At 55.2% G+C, this 17,953-nt stretch overlaps 6 protein-coding genes across 6 annotated transcripts; 3 read left to right on the top strand and 3 right to left on the bottom strand.

Annotated features, from left to right (window-relative positions):
- Nucleotides 1–194: 194 nt before the first annotated feature.
- On the top strand, nt 195–3,920 carry IUM83_12752 (kinesin-like protein; the record flags this gene model as incomplete). The annotated part of the gene is made up of 3 exons (XM_067937396.1): nt 195–3,125; nt 3,205–3,818; nt 3,908–3,920. 3 exons carry the CDS (start codon nt 195–197, stop codon nt 3,918–3,920), a joined length of 3,558 nt encoding a protein of 1,185 aa, XP_067790426.1.
- Nucleotides 3,921–4,091: 171 nt separating this feature from the next.
- On the bottom strand, nt 4,092–5,960 carry IUM83_12751 (STE/STE20/YSK protein kinase; the record flags this gene model as incomplete). The annotated part of the gene is made up of 4 exons (XM_067937395.1): nt 4,092–5,103; nt 5,181–5,555; nt 5,636–5,715; nt 5,793–5,960. The coding sequence occupies 4 exons, from the start codon at nt 5,958–5,960 to the stop codon at nt 4,092–4,094; spliced, it is 1,635 nt and encodes a 544-aa protein (XP_067790424.1).
- Nucleotides 5,961–6,145: 185 nt separating this feature from the next.
- Nucleotides 6,146–7,793, bottom strand: IUM83_12750 (Histone acetyltransferase; the record flags this gene model as incomplete). The annotated part of the gene is made up of 6 exons (XM_067937394.1): nt 6,146–6,544; nt 6,624–6,724; nt 6,779–6,994; nt 7,070–7,347; nt 7,427–7,607; nt 7,673–7,793. 6 exons carry the CDS (start codon nt 7,791–7,793, stop codon nt 6,146–6,148), a joined length of 1,296 nt encoding a protein of 431 aa, XP_067790431.1.
- Nucleotides 7,794–8,719: 926 nt separating this feature from the next.
- IUM83_12749 (Voltage-gated Ion Channel (VIC) Superfamily) lies at nt 8,720–12,705 on the top strand (the record flags this gene model as incomplete). Its single annotated transcript, XM_067937393.1, has 9 exons — nt 8,720–8,971; nt 9,050–9,628; nt 9,705–10,237; nt 10,303–10,669; nt 10,751–11,179; nt 11,251–11,283; nt 11,354–11,710; nt 11,772–12,356; nt 12,427–12,705. 9 exons carry the CDS (start codon nt 8,720–8,722, stop codon nt 12,703–12,705), a joined length of 3,414 nt encoding a protein of 1,137 aa, XP_067790495.1.
- A 133-nt stretch (nt 12,706–12,838) lies between these two features.
- Nucleotides 12,839–14,011, bottom strand: IUM83_12748 (uncharacterized protein; the record flags this gene model as incomplete). The annotated part of the gene is made up of 1 exon (XM_067937392.1): nt 12,839–14,011. One exon carries the CDS (start codon nt 14,009–14,011, stop codon nt 12,839–12,841), a length of 1,173 nt encoding a protein of 390 aa, XP_067790494.1.
- A 237-nt stretch (nt 14,012–14,248) lies between these two features.
- IUM83_12747 (Dynamin-1 protein) lies at nt 14,249–16,369 on the top strand (the record flags this gene model as incomplete). The annotated part of the gene is made up of 1 exon (XM_067937391.1): nt 14,249–16,369. The coding sequence occupies one exon, from the start codon at nt 14,249–14,251 to the stop codon at nt 16,367–16,369; it is 2,121 nt and encodes a 706-aa protein (XP_067790412.1).
- Nucleotides 16,370–17,953: the final 1,584 nt, after the last annotated feature.

The raw sequence follows: 17,953 nt of genomic DNA, 5'->3' as shown, positions 1-17,953 counted from the left end.
ATAACACCGGTTATTTACCGGTTCTGATTCGGGCGCATTCGTACCTATGCGGGAGCGCCGTTCCAACGGCCGGATGACTGCACGCACTGGGACGCACGCACGGCATTAGCAAAGAAGGGAGAAGCCTCCCTGCCTTTACCCGTCTTCCCTCTGCCGGGGCTCTCGTCTCAAGCTTCCAGGAAGCGCTCGCCGCCATGGAGAGCGGGTCCGATGACGAGGAGAGCGTCGTGTTCCTGCGCGAGGAGCTGCGCAAGAAGACGCAGGAGCTCAAGCAGATGCAGGACGAGTTCGACGAGTACACGCAGTCCAGCCACGAGCTGGAGCAGGAGCTGGAGCAGGAGCTGTCGCGCGTGGAGAAGCGCAACTCGCACCTGCTGAGCAAGAACCAGTACCTCGACCGCGACCTGCAGCTCGCGCGCAGCAAGCTGGAGGAGGCGCTGGACCAGACGCGCCAGTTCGAGGACGAGCTGCAGGCCACGCGCGCCGAGCTGGAGGCCTCGGTGGCCGCGTGCCGCAAGCTCGAGCAGCAGCAGGACGACCTGGAGACGCAGGTGCGCGTCCTGCAGGCCACGGAGTCCGACCTGAGACACAAGATGGAGCGCGAGATGGAGGAGAAGGTGTTCCTGCTCAGCGACCAGGAGGAGCTGCAACGCGAGCACGAGCTCGCCACGGAGCGCTTCCGTACTGAGATTATGGACCTCAAGTCGGAGCTGTACGCAGTGCAGCAAAAGTACGAGGACGCGACGGCGGCGTCGGACACGTTCTCGGGCAATGACAGCATGGCCACGACCCGGAGCCAGTCAGAGGAAGACGACGACGATTACGACTCGAGCTACAATGAGAACTCGCTGCGCCAGTCCACATCGCACGAGCGCGACGAGATCAGCCGTGAAGTGCTGATTGAGTCACTCCGCGAGGAGATCGAAGCGCTGTCTTCGCGTGTGCAGGATGAGACGGATGCTCGATCTGCCGCTGAAGCAGAGGCTCAGCAACTCCGCGAGAGTCTTGCTCACATGGAGGCGATGGAGGCTGAGATGACGGAGATGACGGACGAACTGATTGAAAAGTCTCAGGATATTCGAACTCGTGATGAACAAATTGAAGAGCTGCGCGAGTCGCTACTGAAACTCCAGTCCGAAATGGCGACGGTCAATGATGGGGGCATCGAGCTTACGAACGAACGTGAAAATATGCGCAACGAGCTGGAGGAGAAGGAGAGGAGAATGAGCGCTTTGAAGGAGGAGCTGGAAACGGTGAGGTCTCAGTGTGATGATTTAGCTGAGAGTGAGCGTCAACTGAAGGCTCAGATAGAACAAGAGGGTGATACCGAGGACGATTTGAAGGATCAACTTGAGACTCTGACAAGGAAGCTGGAGGAAAGCGTGCAGGAACGCCGCGAGCTCGAAAGCAAGCTGCAATTTGGCAAGGGCGAAATATCTCAAAACCGCCGTGAAGTGGAGGAATTGCATAGCTTGAACTCAGACCTGCAGAAGCAACTAGACGAGGCAACTAAGAGAACCTCGGAACTCGAGCGTGCATCTGCTGTATCGACGGCCTCCACGGTGTCATCTATTTCCGATAAGGAAATGGCTGAATCGAAGCGCCTGATGATGGAAATTCAGACGATGCGGACGTCATTGAACTCTCTCTCGGCGGAGAACGCTCGGCTGAGAAACCAAGAAGGAATGGCGTCAAGTGTCGTTCCTTCAAAGCGTGTTTCAGCTGACGTGCTGCAAGTAAACTTCACGCCTGAGCAGCTTGCCCGTAAGTATCTCGCGGAACGAACCCGTAACGCATCGTTGCTCTCCCGGTTGCAAACTGTTTGTGGCAATATCCAAGTGTTCTGTCGCGTGCGACCGGTCATTAATGAAGAGCTAGAGAAGTCGTGGGGTTCTAAGATGGCAGTTAACGTGGTGAATCAGTCGGACTTGGCCGCTATGGATATCCGACCTGATCGTTCGTTTTCTAGTGATGCGGATGGACAAATGGTCAGCAATGGCAACTTGGAGACTTTGGCGAACAACAGTTCGTGGAAAGTGTTTACATTTGATCGAATTCTGGGCCCGGAAGAGACTCAAAACGACGTGTTCCGCGAAGTGGAGCCTATCGCACAGTCTGTTGTAGACGGCTTTAAAGCATGCATTTTTGCTTATGGACAAACTGGTTCGGGAAAAACGTACACAATGGAAGGAACTGCTAGTGACCCGGGTCTGAACTATCGAATCATCAGCCACCTCTTCCAGTCGGTTCAATTGCGAGGGTCGATTTATGCGCCTGAGCCCGACAATAACGGGGACCAGGACGACGAAATGAACGGCTTGCATACCGTTACGGACTCGTCTACCTACCACGTTCAAGTAGGAGTACTGGAAATCTACAACGACTCTCTGCGCGATTTGATCAACACAACGAACCCGAAGTCGCTGGAAATTCGCCACGATTCGTCGACTGGAGATATCTGTGTTCCTGATCTAACGATGGCGACTGTGTCTTCTCCTCAGCAGACTATTGACGTCTTGCGTAATGCACAAACCAACCGTGTCACAGGTAAAACCAACTCGAACATGCACAGTAGTCGATCGCACAGCATCGTTATTGTGCAAATCTCCAAGCGCCGCCCAGAGAGTGATGATGGCGACAAGGATTCTGCGGACATCGAGGTGGACGAAGAGGGATGTGGCAAACTTTACCTTGTGGATCTGGCCGGTTCGGAGCGTGTGAAGAAGAGTAATGTGAGCGGTGATATGCTTCGCGAAGCCGCTCATATCAACAAGTCCCTTTCGGCCCTTGCCGATGTGATGGAGGCACTGGACAAGAAGATGGCGCACGTTCCGTACCGTAACTCGAAACTCACATATTTGCTGCAGGATGTTCTGAATTCATCGTGCAAGACGGTGATGATTGTAAACGTCGGCCCGACCATCGAAAACGCCAGCGAGACCTTCCGTTCGCTTCAGCTAGCGGAGCGTGTGCGGAATATTGTGGTGGGCAGGAACCAAATTGTGAAGAACAAAAAGGATATATTGTCCGCGAAGAAGGCGTTCGCTGAATTACAGTCGTTGAAACAGCAGATGCAGATCTCGAAGAGGAAGTATATGCAGTCACAACAGTCTGTGGTTGCTCTGGTAAGTCGCTGTCGGTCTGCATTCCATGCGGGGAGGCATGTGTTCTCACGAAATGGTTCCGATGCCTCCTCTCCTTCAGAAACGCGACCAGAAGAACCAGTCGGAAAAACAGTCGGCAGCGCTGCAGAGCCGGCTTAAGTCATGGGAGACTCAGAATGAAAGCCTGAAGACACAAAACGAATCGCTCAAACGGCTCGTGGACGATCTCAGTGGTCAGCTCAAGGCGGAGCGTGAAACGAAGCAAAAAGAAGCAGAACAGCGTGAAGCTGCTCAACGTTTGCTTCGACAACAAAGTGCCAAGTCTCGTGTGTCCTCCTCGCAGCAAGAGGCACAACAGAAATTGCTGCTTGAACGGGAAGAAGAGATCAAGAAGCTCCGTCAACTGCTTACCGAAGCCAGGAGACGCAGCACGTCATCTCTCATCCCTCGATTGCCGGTCTCGTCGCCGCCTATGAAGAAGACGAAGAGCTCACGCCCTTCATCCACACCAGGCAACAATCAGCAGGACAGTGACGCTGCAGCAGGACCAGCAAGCGCGCCAACGTCAAGCGCTACTCGCATCACCAAAGCACGCACGGTTGTTCGCCGTTCTACAAGTTCCCGCTTGCAGTCTGGCACCTCCACGAGCAATGTGACCGGCACTGAGCCTAGCCCCAGGAGTAGCAAGCGTACGAGCTCTCTGGGCTCAGCAAGGTCCGTTTCCAGCTTGCCAGCGCGAACAGCCAGCAGCAAGTCAAGACAAGGTGCTTGGAAGTAAGGAGCAGTGCTAGAGCGCAGGGAAGCTCGTTAGAATGAGATAGAGCTGATTGGAAAAACCCGGTGATCGATCGTAGATCACCTACGTAGTGCATACAGTGAGTGACGCAATATCGTACCAAAATCAACCGTCGATATCAAAGCATTCTTTGATTGTAAGTAGTTTAGTTGTTCTGAGAAAACCAAGCAAATGGACGTTGCAGCAAACAACTAGGACAACTTCGGGGGACGCGCTGAGCTTCCATTTGAGCTAGCGTTGACTGGAGGCATTGCAGCATTGGTGTAGTCAGCCAGGCTCCGCAGCACTTGCCGGAGCAGGCCTTTGTGTTGGCTTACGTTGTCAAACACGTGCAGCAGCTCGAAGAGGATATCTTCTTGCACCTCCGTGGCAGCTTCTGCAGCCTCGCGATGTGTGGGTGACATGAACCCAATGTTGGGAGGATTAAGAACGCGTTCCAGTACCTCGCTGATTGCTGGCTTCACAATGGTGGTGAACGCTTCATCTTCTTGTACGTCATCTTCCTCATGTTCCATTTCGTGAAGTGGGGTCGCTAAAGTCGACATCGAGTCGATTGCTGCAGTCGCCGTCGCGTTAATATTCGGGTTAGCTGAGTCACCAGTTAAAAGCTGGTCTTCATCGCTGACTCCATTTCCTGCATGAGCGCCATCATAAACATCACGGGCACTATTTGCTGCAATAGCTGCAGCAGCTGCTGCCTCCGCTGCCGCAGCCTCAGCTTGAGCCTTCATTTCTTGTTGGAGGCTGGTGGACGACAAACGGATAGTGTTGAAGTCCCAGCCACTGCCCAGTGACGCATCTCGCGCATGACATTTACCACTATCTCTTTGTCCATAAGAAGGCAAGGTGTCATCACGACCTCCACTTAATGGAGGGCGATACGTTTTGTCCATGTCGCTGCCAAATCCGTTTTCAAAATGGCCACTGCTGAAGCCGCTTTCCTTGGTCTGCGTGTGTCCGGTCCCCTGGCGATCTTGCTGCTGATCTTCCAACTGGTTCCGGTCCAAAAGCTCTGTAAGGTGAGAGATATGCTTCGCAGACCGGATGAACGGATGCTGTAGTAAATCGGACGCAGTCGGCCGATCTTGGGGGGCTTTTTGCAAGCAACTAGCAACAAAATCGGCGAAACGGGGCGAAAAACTGCCTTCCAGCACAGGCGGGTCCATCGTCGGGATCATAAACAGCACTTTCATGGGGTGGATGCTGTTCCAGCGCAAAAGGAACAACAGCCCGACGTTAGCACAACACCTACTAACAAACTAGTACGAAAATCCACGTACTCTGCAAGTGGAGGCGCTCCCTTCGCCATCTCAATCGCAGTAATTCCCAAGGACCAGATATCCGCCTTGAAATCGTACTCGGACTCCTGAATGACTTCGGGTGCCATCCAAAACGGTGTCCCTACTGCAGTGTTGCGCTTCGTCATCGTCTCTGTAATCTGACCCGTGACACCGAAGTCCGCGAGCTTCACGTGGCCATCTCCGCTCAGCAGCACGTTCGCCGCCTTCACGTCGCGGTGGATCTTCTTCTCCGAGTGGAGGTACTCCAGCCCCTTCAGCAGCTCGCGCAGAATAATCGCGATGAACGCCTCGTCCAGCGGGCCATTGCGCATAATATCCAGCACCGATCCGCCCGACAAGAACTCCATGATGATCCTGCACCACACCACAAACCACTTGCCGTCAGTCTGTGCATCAACTGACAAATGCAGCCAGCCAACAACTACGTGGCCCACCAAAGCTTGGTCCCCGCAATAAACGAGCCCGAGTAGGTCGTGAGCTGGTCGCACGAACACTGCGACAGCACGTGGATCTCCTGCCCCCCACATGCACGCCGGCCACCAGTCAGCACAGCGCAATGAACAGCCCGCTACAGGAGAGAATTGCCGTCACCTGCTGCACATCTTCGATCTCGTCGGCCGCGGACTCGAGGTCGATGATCTTGACGGCCACCACTTCGTCCGTCTGGGCGTTCAGCGCCTTGTAGACCTGCCCGAACGCGCCGCCGCCGATGCGCTCCAGTAGCTCATACTGCACGGTCGGGTCCAGCGTGCCGCTCATCTCGCAACCTGCTCGCTGTCGCTCTGCGCGTTTGGCAATGGAGCTGCTCGTTGTGATGCCCTCCCCCTCTCCATGCGCGCCCCACCGAAATTTCTGAATCAGCTTTGACGCTTGGCCATTGGCTCTCTACGGCGAATATTAGACCAGATCCGCCCTGCGACTGGCTGGAATTTGCGAATATCAGACTAAGCTAATTTTTGGGCGAGGCCAATTTTTGCAGCCATCTGCTCGTAGTGCGTGGCCAGACGCTGGTACTCGGCCTCGAGGAAGGCCTTGCGCCGCTCAGCGCTGCCCATGCCGTCCAATTCCTCCGTGTGCAGGCGGAACAGCCGCTTCTTCACCTCGAGCCGAAATTTCTTGAGCTGCGCCTCGTCGCTCGGGTCCACGAACGCGAGTTTGCGAGCCTCGTAGCAGGTCTGCACCTGCTTCTGCGTGAGCTTGAGCTTCTCCTGCACGGCGAGGATGTCGGCAGTCGTCAGTGCCGCCGTGCCACGTCCGGTGCCGGCGGCGCCTGCGCTGTCCTCGGGCGACAGGGAGAAGAACTCGTGCTTGACGCAGTTCTTGAGGTCCACGACGTCGCGTAGCTGCATGGATACACGTCGAGATTTTCGTGAGTCAGAACATATTGTAAATAATCGACACATGCTGCACAGGGTTACGCACGCTTGAGAACGCCGGCACGGGGTCCTCTACTGTCAGCTCGTACACATGCTCATTCGCAACTGCTTGCGCGTGGATGCAGTGCACCAGACGCTCGGCATGCCCTGAAAACTCAGTTAGATTCGCCACAGGCAACGACCAGCGCATGCACTTCTTACCTTGGCGTTGGTAGGTGGGGAAAATGAGAGCTTGACAGATGCGGTGCGTCTCATTTTGGTCGGGCTTGCAGTGTGCAGCTTTGCGTCCAAGCGGGTTGAAGAACTTGAAGACGGTGATGAACCCCACAGGGTGGAACGCTCCGCTCCCTGCCTCCGCGCGCTCATATAGCAGATAGACTACCCACCTCGGGTCCGTGACGTCCACAGCGTCCGCCCCTACAACACCAGATATACATTATATCAAGATGAGCCTCAGCACTTCGGACAAAACATCAGATTTGAACGACTCGCCTTCAATGAACCACAGCGAGAGTGTCTGCAAGTTGGCCAGGAGTTTTTGAGCTGGCTCGTTGTCCTCCAACTTACACTCGTAGATCTCAAAATACCGCTCAGCTGCTGTCTCCTCGCCCACTTTCGTCAGAGGTTTCGTGGTGTATGTCTCGATGCAGTTACCGGGTGGGCCAACAAAGTCGGCCGCAGCCTTGCGCAGAGCTGCAACAAATTCGTCTTTATCCTGGACGAAGCCCTCCGGCAGCGACGGCGTCAGCTTAGAAACCACATCAACTGCCCTGTAGCCACAAACGAGGCAATCCACCTTCAGCCACTTGCCTCAATGTCACGTACACCCAAAGAGCCAAGAGTCCGTACGTGTCCTCCTTCTCCTTGAACTTGACGTCCAACAGCGCGCGGAAGTCAAATCCGTTGAAAACCACCGACATCTTGAGGCCTTCGTAACCGTCTACAGCTTCGTCGGTGCCGAACGCGTGGTACGTGAACTTGGGGGCGAACCACTCGAGCGTCTGCGCTTCAACTTGGTCGGCGTCGGTGGCTGCAGGCACAAACACAAGCAATTAGAGCAGCTGCTGAGAGGCAATCGTTGCAATTAGCACGAACCAATTGCTAGCGAGGTGGCCTCGTTGGAGGATACCGAGCGCTCGAAGCGGACGCGCTTGACGGTGGCCTCGAGCTGCTCCTCCGCCGACCGCTTGGTCGCAGCTGCTTCGGTTGGCGCCATTTTCGATCAATTAGAAATGCAAATCTGTGTATGACACACTTTAGAAATGGCTTAAAACTGAAATTTATGTACGCCACATCGATAGCAAATTAAGAAACCCGTGAAATCACTCGTACGTTTAGAAATGCGATAGGAGCCAACCGTTTTGCGGAGACTGCAGTTTTACGTGGAGGACGCAACACAACAGAATTTGCTTCCAACTGCGAAGGAAGGTGTGGCGTCCCGTGCTGTCGGCAGGAACGAGTGTCCCCACTTATTGCACGTGTGTGTCTTCTGCATGTTGGCTTCGATTTATGCATCTCCGTCGGATTAAAAGTATGCTCGCCAACTTAGCCTTGGGCGAGCAGAAGTCGTACGACGAAATAGCAAGTGACACGATCACGGCGACTTTAAACCAAGCGCGAACTCTCTTGTGTTTGTGACTTGACCTGTCTCAACGCTACATCTCCATTAACACCACTGCATTCGTAGACGTAGGACGTAGAGATGACACTAACTGGCTGTCATGCTGGATGGCCAAGAAGGTTTGCCGAAGCCTTTAACGTAGTCTGAGAAAGCTTAACCAAGTGCAGGCATCCATGACGTGCAATCTAGTTGTATGCGGTGGCAGATGCTGGGCGGCAAAACTACCACTATCCACTGGCATTAAACTATAATTCCTAGTGTCAATGCTCAATGAAAGCGCCGAAAGAAAGTTTCGGCCCGCGTTTGACGTGCGCATTTTACTCGTGCGACGACAATTTGGTGGTGCAGGCAACGCGAATGCAGTGCCATGCTGCGTGGTGAAGCGTGGTGCCGCGAGCTCTCCCGTTCGATTGTAGTCCACCACAAAGCCTCGCACCGTCTGCTTTTACCTTTCCCACAACCCGCACTAACGACTGTCCACACTCAATATTCGTCACTCCTCATCCCGCCCGGCGTCGGCCATGGGGATGATCTGCGTGAACCAGAACGAGGAGGCCAACGTCACCACCAGCACCCCTCGCTGCGTGGCCGACTGGGCCCACACGCAGGAGCAGGTGGTGCACGCCGCCTACCTGCTCGCCGGCCTAGTGCTCATCGCGCTGGTGTGGACGGCCGCGTCTCGCCGCCAGCGCAAGTCCCTGCGCAAGGGCGAGCTCGGCTTCTCGCTCAACTGTCGCCGATGGGCGCGCACGTCCCGCGCCGCCGCCATCATCGTACGGAGATACTTAACTGTGCTGCATTTTTAACATTGTAGCTGATCCCTTCGCTGTGTGTGACTGACCGCTGTGCAGAACCGGCCGGTGCAATTGCTCGTGTCCTTCGGCATCCTGGGGCTCACTATGTCCAGACTCAACTCGTACGACGTGACGGAGTGGTCCTACTACACGGTGCTGGGGCTCTACGCGGTTTCCATCGTGGACGACGTGGTGCGCTTTTTGGCGTCGCGGTACAAACTCCTCTTCTGCTTCTCGCCCCTCACGCTGCTCGAGTTGCTGTGCCTCGCGTCCAACTTCGGCGTTGGCTTTGGGTCTGTCAAAGTGATTGGAGGCGTGCGAACGCGAACGTACTTGGACTTCTCCGTCATGCGCCCGGTGTTTATATTGCGGAGCTATCTGGAGATGGAGAAGCACATCCCGAGGTCGACTAAAGGCTGGATGATGGTCCGGCTGGGTATCAAGATTTTGCTCATGATCATGGTCGGCGCGTCGATCATGTTCTTTTTGGAGACACTGGGTGAAATGCCCTTCTTCACGAACAACGGATTCGCGCACTTGTACAGCTGCACTGATGGATCTGTAACAAGACTCAAGTCGAGCGAGTGTTCGGATGCAACCTGGTCGGTGATGTTTGCGTTCTATTTCACTGTCGTGGTACGTGTGACGATATGGGTTGGGTTTGCCGCGCTTGTGTCAACTAATACGATGTATCGTGTGATTTCTCCTGCAGACTCTTGGAACGGTTGGCTATGGCGACAACGCCCCGCAAACAGTGCCCAGCCGGCTCTTGGCTATTATGTTTATCGTCATGGGCATCATTTTGTTCTCGATGGAGATTGATAATCTCATCAGCTTGTACAAGTTGCGCCAGATCGGAAACCCACCGTACACACCCAAGCCTGACTCCAAGCACGTGCTTGTAATCGGTAATCCGTCCTTTGCTCAGCTTTCAGCTATTCTGCGGGAGCTTTTTCACGCGGATCACATGAGTGACACGGACACACAGCAGCTTGAGGCTGTTGTGCTCGGTGAGAGAAATTCAAAGTTTACGAAACCGCTTATTACGAAGCTCAAGGCGGACCCCATCTTCGCATCTCGAGTTACATACATTGCCGGTAACGCCACGCGCTCAGAGGACTTGGAACGATCTCTGGCCCGCGATGCTAGAGCGGTATTTGTGTTCCCTGACAAGCTCACGGGCGACGCTGCGACGGAAGATGCAATGAACATCATGCGTGTGCTCGCCACCAAACGCTATGTCGGGTAAGTGCCAACTTGCTGTGCTGCATAAGTATTACGGGTTTTCTGTTAACCTGCTTGCCCTGTAGGTCGTCTGTACGTTTTTTGGTGATGGTGCTCCGAGCTGAGAATGCTCGGCACATGTTGGCTGCTGGCGTGCACCCAGACGACATCATCTGTGAAAATGTCATCAAAATGGGGTCGTTAGCTCAGAATGCTGTCGCCAACGGTATCTCAACCATGTTGTCGAACCTTGCCTCCAGTCTCTCCGTCGACACAAGCGAAGATACAAACGAAAAATCGACACCGCTTCTAAATGTGATCGGAAAAGATAAATCCATGGGCCCCGATATCCTCACCACCGATGTTGCCGAACAGGGATTGTCTGAACGTAGCTGGATCAAGGAGTATTACGCGGGTGCTGCAAAGGAAATGTATCTTATCCACCTGTCCAAGGTAAACTCCTTCCTTTACTATGTGTCAGCTACACTCTCTACTGCTAATTTATCTAACGGTTTGTGCTGTACTGCAACTTAGAACTACGCGGGTTTAACCTTTTCACAAGCAGCACTTCAGATTTTTCAAGAAACCTCAGGCACGGTACTGCTGATCGGCGTGGAAGTTATGTTCTCCGATGAAGATTCAGGATTTCACGACAATATCGAGTCACGCGTTCTTCTAAATCCGGGAGAAAGTTTGCTTATGACGGAATGGATTCAGTGTTACTGCATCGCCGACGATCTCGATCAAGTATTCAACTACAAAATCTGCCCAAAGGAAGTGAGCAGGGAAGACATGCGACGGCCAGGCAGCACTTCCACGTTCATGAACCCAACGGGGGACGTCTATCAACCTATGCTGACTGCCACACACGACGATGATCTACCATGCGACGAGTTAAGGAGCTTGACAGCGTACACAGCATACATGACCCCGAACTACGAGTCCATGAAGCGCCGCAGCCCAGTAAGTTTCCGCTTCATGACTGATCGAAGGAGCTATCAACTTATTTTGTTTTGGCTTGTACGCTTGGTCAGCTGACAACCTCAAGGACCGGATCACTTGTTCTGGTGCGCCCGCAATTACTGCGATATGCAACTTGTTTCATCTAACGTTGTGGTTGGTGTCTTTGCAAACCAGGATCGCTCGTTGGAGAGTATTGCTCTGAATTTCAAGAATTCTAATCGCACAGTTATCAGTGGCAACCCCTACGAAGTGCATCAAGTACACCCAGGCTACCAGGGAGGCAACGCGACGCAGAGTTCGTTTCCCGCGCCTTCCAACAGCACCCTTAGAACCCCGCCACTCGACGTTCTCTTACACTCAAACCACATTGTGATCTGCAGTTTTTTGGGTGAAGAATCACTCGATGGCTTGCAGTGGCTCATCTCACCTCTCCGCAGTCCTTACGCCACGAGCCACCCTCCAATTACCATTCTGGATACGGCGGAGCCATCTCCTATGTTGATGCGAATGCTGTCCTCCTTCAAAAATGTGGTGCGTTTACAAGTATTTTTTCTGATCCAGTCTATTCTTTACCTAACTTTTGTTTATTCAGTTTTACGTGCGTGGAAGTCCTCTCGTGTACTCGGACTTGCAACGTGCGGGTGCAAAAGCTGCAGCTGCAGTCATTGTTCTTGGAAAACGAGCAAAAACGACCATCATTTCCGAGTCGGCGCATGATGCAGAGTTGGAATCAAGCATCGCGGATGCGGAAGCCATTTTTGCGACGATGCTTGTGGAGCTAAAGATGGATTTCTCGAAGATCTTCACTGTGACCGAGCTCGCCGATGAGGCCAACTCGAAGTTTATGGGCATGTCATTCCAGCTTAACCAACTGCACACTGCGATGTCTAGGACTGAAAGTGAAAACAGTGGCATCGCAACAGACTTTTCGGGCATGGAAGTGCTGAATCTTTGGGATAACATTCTCCAGCATGAAGCTCCCGAGCAAAAATCCGAAAAGGAGATTTTCGGTCTACCTCTCTACATGTCGGGCCGCATCCTCCACCCGGAGTTGTGCGAGAACATGGTTGTGCAGACGTACTTCAACCCGTCAATTCACAAGATCGTCCGGCAATTGGTTGGAGGACCTCGATGTACAGGCGTAATTCACACCTTCTCGGTCCCACGTGCCCTTCGAGTAAGTATGATCGGCAGACTTACATACGTGTTCTTTTCTCACTTCTTTTTGCCATTTGCGTTTGTCGTAGAACGGTTGCACGTACGCAGATGCCTTTCACTTGTTTGCAGGCTCTTCGTATTCGGGCATTTGCATCGGCATTTATCGCATGTCTACTCAAGCGATGGGGTCATCAAACCATGTTGACCTTCCCATCGTCATTACGACACCGAAATCCAACCTCAGCATCTTGAGCACCGATCGGTTGTTTGTTTTGATCGGAGCACACACACTGGAGCGGGCGGCCACAAGAATTCAGAAGCGCTACCGCCGGTACAAGGGAACTCCTGACCTCACAGACAGGAAGTAAAGTACTACTGTACTGTAGTTGGACACGCAGAGAATTGCACGTGCCGGTAAAGCTAACATCCAGCCACAACAACAAACTGAAACAAATTTTGATGCAGTCTATTGTTTGATGAAAAGTCCTCGATCGGAGGAGATCATGACCTGCGGCCTTTTTTCCTGCCCGACTGTTTGCCTCCCTTCGCGTGGCCGGAAGCAGCGTGTTTACGCTTGTTGTTTCCCTTGTGCTTCTTAGTGTTGTCGTTGTTGTTAGCACTCTTGTCCTTGCTGCTGCTGTCGCCTTCCGTACCGCTAACAATCTTCGGGGCCTTGTTTTTGTTGAACCCCTTCCTCTTCTTCGATCCGAGCATGTCGTCGAGGGATGGCGTCAAAAGCAAGTAAACCTTCTTAAGGGTGTCCAATGTGACGGGCTCGACCGGAGCGCTACTGTCAGAAGCAGCAGCATCGTCGCCGTCGGCTGGCGTCTCAGACTCAGCACGGTCCTCCGGCACGAATATGAACGTCTGGGAGTCCCAGATCGGGAACGATCCCTTGGAGAGCACCTTCTTGTTCGAGTAGCCGGGGTACAGGCAACGATCGAAGATGACGGACTGCTGGTGACGCAGTTTGTTGGTCTTGGCGATGTTCTCGATGCCCCACTGGCCGAACGGAGCCTTGGTCTTGTGCGTCACGTGCACTTGGCCCGTGGGCGTGAGCATCTGCCCCACGTGGGCGAAGAAGCCGTGCAGGAGCTGCTTGTTCATTTCCATCTCCTGGTTCTGTCCGTCCTCTCCGCGCGGCGCGCGGACGCAGGGGAAGTTCCAGATCACGCGGTCGAACAGGCCGAGCTGCTTCATCTGCTCGGCGTCCGTGGCGTCCACCTCGTGTTGCACCGTCACGTGCGGCATGGCGTTCAGCTCGGCGAGGATCCCCTCGCCGTCCGGGTACGTGTCCAGCACGGTCTGCTTGCTCTCGTGCGACGTGGCGACGAGCGTCACGCCCGCGTCCGGGCCCAGCGCGCGTGCGAGCGCCAGCGAGTACGAGAAGTTGCCGTCGCCCACCGTCAAGAGGCTCTTCGTCTTCTCCGCGTCGTACAGGCCCACGCAGTGCCGCTGCGCAGGCTCAGCGGCTTCCGGCGTCGCCTGGTCAGATTCGTTGGTCTTCTTGGCCATGCGCGGACACATCTCCGGGCGCACGTTGGGCAGCAGCCCCGGGCGGCTGTGCAGCGCGATCTTGTAGCAGCAGGCGATGCATCGCGTGAAGGCGCAGCGCAGCGTGTCGCGGTGCACGTGCAGCAGGTGCAGGTCGCGCCACTGCAGCTCCGTGTCCATGGCTTGATCGATCGATGACTGGCAGCCCAAACATGCATGGCACTATTGGTATCCCCCTCACTTTAGTGTCTACTTAAACTTGATGTGTTGCACATCGCGCTTCAACAACGGAAAAACCTCGCGACGCATTCTCTCTCCCGAGGTTTTACTCGTATAAATCAGCGAGAAAGCTCATCTTGCGAGGCGCCGCGCGCGGAAGAGCGCATTCCCCCCCAGTCCGAGCCGCACGGAGCCGCCATGGACCAGCTGATCCCCATCATCAACAAGCTGCAGGACGTGTTCAGCGCCATCGGGCAGTCGCCCATCAACCTGCCGCAGATCGTGGTCATCGGCAGCCAGAGCAGCGGCAAGTCGTCGGTGCTGGAGAACATCGTGGGCAAGGACTTCCTGCCGCGCGGCTCGGGCATCGTGACGCGCCGCCCGCTGGTGCTGCAGCTGTACAACTCGTCGGCCGTCGTGCCCGCCGAGGACGGCTCGGAGCCGCAGGCCGAGGAGTGGGGCGAGTTCCTGCACATGCCCGGCCAGAAGTTGACGGACTTCGACGAGATCCGGCGCGAGATCGAGAAGGAGACGGACCGCATCACGGGCAAGAACAAGGGCATCAGCAACAAGAGCATCAACCTCAAGGTCTTCTCGCCCTACGTGCTCAACCTGACGCTCGTGGACCTGCCGGGCATCACCAAGGTGCCCGTGGGCGACCAGCCCGTGAACATCGAGGAGCAGATCCGAGACATGTGCACCGAGTTCATCTCGAACCCCAACTCCATCATCCTGGCCGTCACGTCCGCCAACACGGACCTGGCCAACAGCGACGCGCTCAAGATGGCGCGCGAGATCGACCCGGACGGACAGCGCACCATCGGCGTGCTCACCAAGCTCGACCTCATGGACGACGGCACGGACGCCATGGACATGCTGCAGGGGCGCGTCATCCCGCTCAAGAGGGGCTACGTCGGCGTGGTCAACCGCAGCCAGGCCGACATCAACTCGCAGCTGTCCATCCGCGAGTCGCTGTCCAAGGAGCAGAACTTCTTCAAGACGCACCCCGCCTACAGAGCCATCGCCTCCAGGATGGGCACCCAGTACCTGTCCAAGACGCTCAACACGATCCTCATGCACCACATCAGGGACTGCCTCCCGGACATCAAGTCCAAGATCAGCAGCATGATCTCCGACCTCGACCAGGAGCTCGGCGAGATGGGCTCCCCCACGGAGCAAATGTCGCCCACGGAAATGGGCGGCTGCCTGCTGAACCTGCTGTCGCACTTCTCCAGCAACTTCACCAACTCGCTGGACGGACGCAACCACCAACTGGTGGAAATGGACGAGCTGTACGGCGGCGCGCGCATCAACTACATCTTCAACGAGATCTTCTCGAAGTCCCTGCGCGAGGTCAACCCGTTTGATGGACTCAGTGACGAGGACATCCGCACCACCATTCGCAACGCCAACGGCCCACGCCAATCGCTGTTTGTTCCGGAAGTGTCGTTCGAGTTGCTCGCCAAGCGCCAGATTAGCAGGTTGGAGCAGCCTGGTCTGCAGTGTGTGGATCTCGTGTTTGACGAGCTACAGCGTGTGACGTCGCAGTGCGAGACGATCGAGCTGACGCGCTTCCCCGAGCTGCGCGACCGCGTCATGGAGGTGGTGAATGGCATGCTCCGTGCATCGTTGGTGCCGACGCAAGCTATGATTCAGAACCTTATTCAGATTGAGCTGGCTTACGTGAACACAAATCACCCCGACTTTATCGGCGGTAGCCGCGCGGTGGCGCAGCTGATGGAGAAGATGCAGCGCGAGACGATGGCGTCTGCGGGAGCACCTACCAACAATATGATTAACCAGGACCCGCGCCGTGCGGGACAGCCAGTAAAGCAAAGTGCCGCTCCGGCTGGAAATGCTGGGGCTGCTGAGGAAAAGCAGGAAGGAAATGGCCTCCTGTCGTTCTTTGGTGGTGGACGCAAGAAAAGTGGTGCGGATGGCTCCACTAGTTCAAAGCCTGCAGTTGTCAAGCTTCCTCAGGTACCAGTGAGCATGCGACAGGGGGATGACCCGACGGATCGCGAGCGCATCGAGACAGAAATCATTAAGAGTCTACTCGCGTCTTACTTCGATATCGTCCGGAAAAACTTTCTGGATCTGGTGCCCAAGGCCATTATGTGCTTCATGGTGGGGCACTCTAAGGAAAATATTCAGAACGAGCTGGTGTCATCCCTGTACCGCGAGGACAAGCTCTCCGAGCTGTTGGCTGAGACGGGCGACATTGCTGCCCGACGCTCGAACTGCGACGAGATGCGAACACTACTCCAGCGCGCCCTAGAAATTGTGAACGAGGTTCGCGACTTCAACACGTTTAAGTGAAGCAGCGACAAGTAATCAAGGCTCCAAGAAGTAGAGAGTCGAGTGCAGTAGGAACAAGTCAAAGAACTAGCAGACTTGTGAAGCAGGAGGAGAGCACTCCAGTTCGCACAGCACCTCCCAAAACACTTTTCGTTTGCCTTTTATTTTTGCTGTCTTGCTATAGTATCGTCGATTATCTACGCTAGCGGAATGAAAAGTCCGATGCCGGCGTTCCTGTACGTACTTCCACACCAGAAGCTGCTTGGTCTTCACCACCTAGGTTATTATGCTTCGTGTCGGGTGCAGCTGCTGCTTCACCAAATATCTCGTCAAACTCCTCATCGTACTTGTCGAGCTGGGCTGCCACTTCAGAGGGTTCACTTGCACTACTGGAAGCCGTTGCTGCAGGAGCATCGCCAAAAATCTCGTCAAACTCGTCATCAAAACTAATATCTGCTGCTGGCTTTTCGGGAGATGCGGTGATGGCGGCGTCAAACTCCGTCGCTACAGCAGAAGCATCAAGCTCTATTCCACCCGACAAGTCTTCAAATGCTGCTTCTGGTCTCGTTGCCTCTTCGTTCAAGGTGAAGTCTGGATCGGAGTCTGGAGAAAGTCTATCAACGTCAGCTAGCGTATCAGCATCGGGTTCCAAACTAGCGTCGCCTTCTATAGCACTCGGGACAATTGAATCCGTATCCCCAGCGTTCCTTGTATCTCCACAGCCAGTAGCATCACCAACGCCAACAATATCCACTTTATGAGCAAATTCTACACACATGTCCAAATCCTCAGCCAAACAAGGTGTTTGATGTGTATCCGTCGAAAAGCTGTTCGTCCTGCCGGTCTCGGCAGCCACCGCACTGTCCTCGGGAGCGGCCTCAACCCCGAAGTCGCCAGGTCGGCCTACTGCGGCACCGTCGTCGAATGCTGGGGATTCCGCTGGCGAGCCGAAGTCTGCTGCCGGACTGAAGTCTGTTGCGGGCGGACCAAAGTCTGATGCGGGCGCGTCGAAGCTGGCGGAAAACGATGGCTCCTCAGTCGTGCTCACCGCGGTGGTCGTACCGTGCGTCTCCGTCGAGAAGCTGTTCGTCCTGCCGGTCTCGGCAGCCACCGCACTGTCCTCGGGAGCGGCCTCAACACCGAAGTCGCCAGGTCGGCCTACTGCGGCACCGTCGTCGAATGCTGGGGATTCCGCTGGCGGGCCGAAGTCTGCTGCCAGACTGAAGTCTGTTGCGGGCGGACCAAAGTCTGATGCGGGCGCGTCGAAGCTGGCGGAAAACGATGGCTCCTCAGTCGTGCTCACCGCGGTGGTCGTACCGTGCGTCTCCGTCGAGAAGCTGTTCGTCCTGCCGGTCTCGGCAGCCACCGCACTGTCCTCGGGAGCGGCCTCAACCCCGAAGTCGCCAGGTCGGCCTACTGCGGCACCGTCGTCGAATGCTGGGGATTCCGCTGGCGGGCCGAAGTCTGCTGCCGGACTGAAGTCTGTTGCGGGCGGACCAAAGTCTGATGCGGGCGCGTCGAAGCTGGCGGAAAACGATGGCTCCTCAGTCGTGCTCACCGCGGTGGTCGTACCGTGCGTCTCCGTCGAGAAGCTGTTCGTCCTGC

This window comes from Phytophthora cinnamomi, assembly GCF_018691715.1.
Source record: "Phytophthora cinnamomi strain GKB4 chromosome Unknown Contig46, whole genome shotgun sequence".
In the NCBI taxonomy this organism is placed as follows: Eukaryota; Oomycota; class Peronosporomycetes; order Peronosporales; family Peronosporaceae; genus Phytophthora; species Phytophthora cinnamomi.
This window is presented reverse-complemented; position numbering and strand designations above follow the sequence as displayed.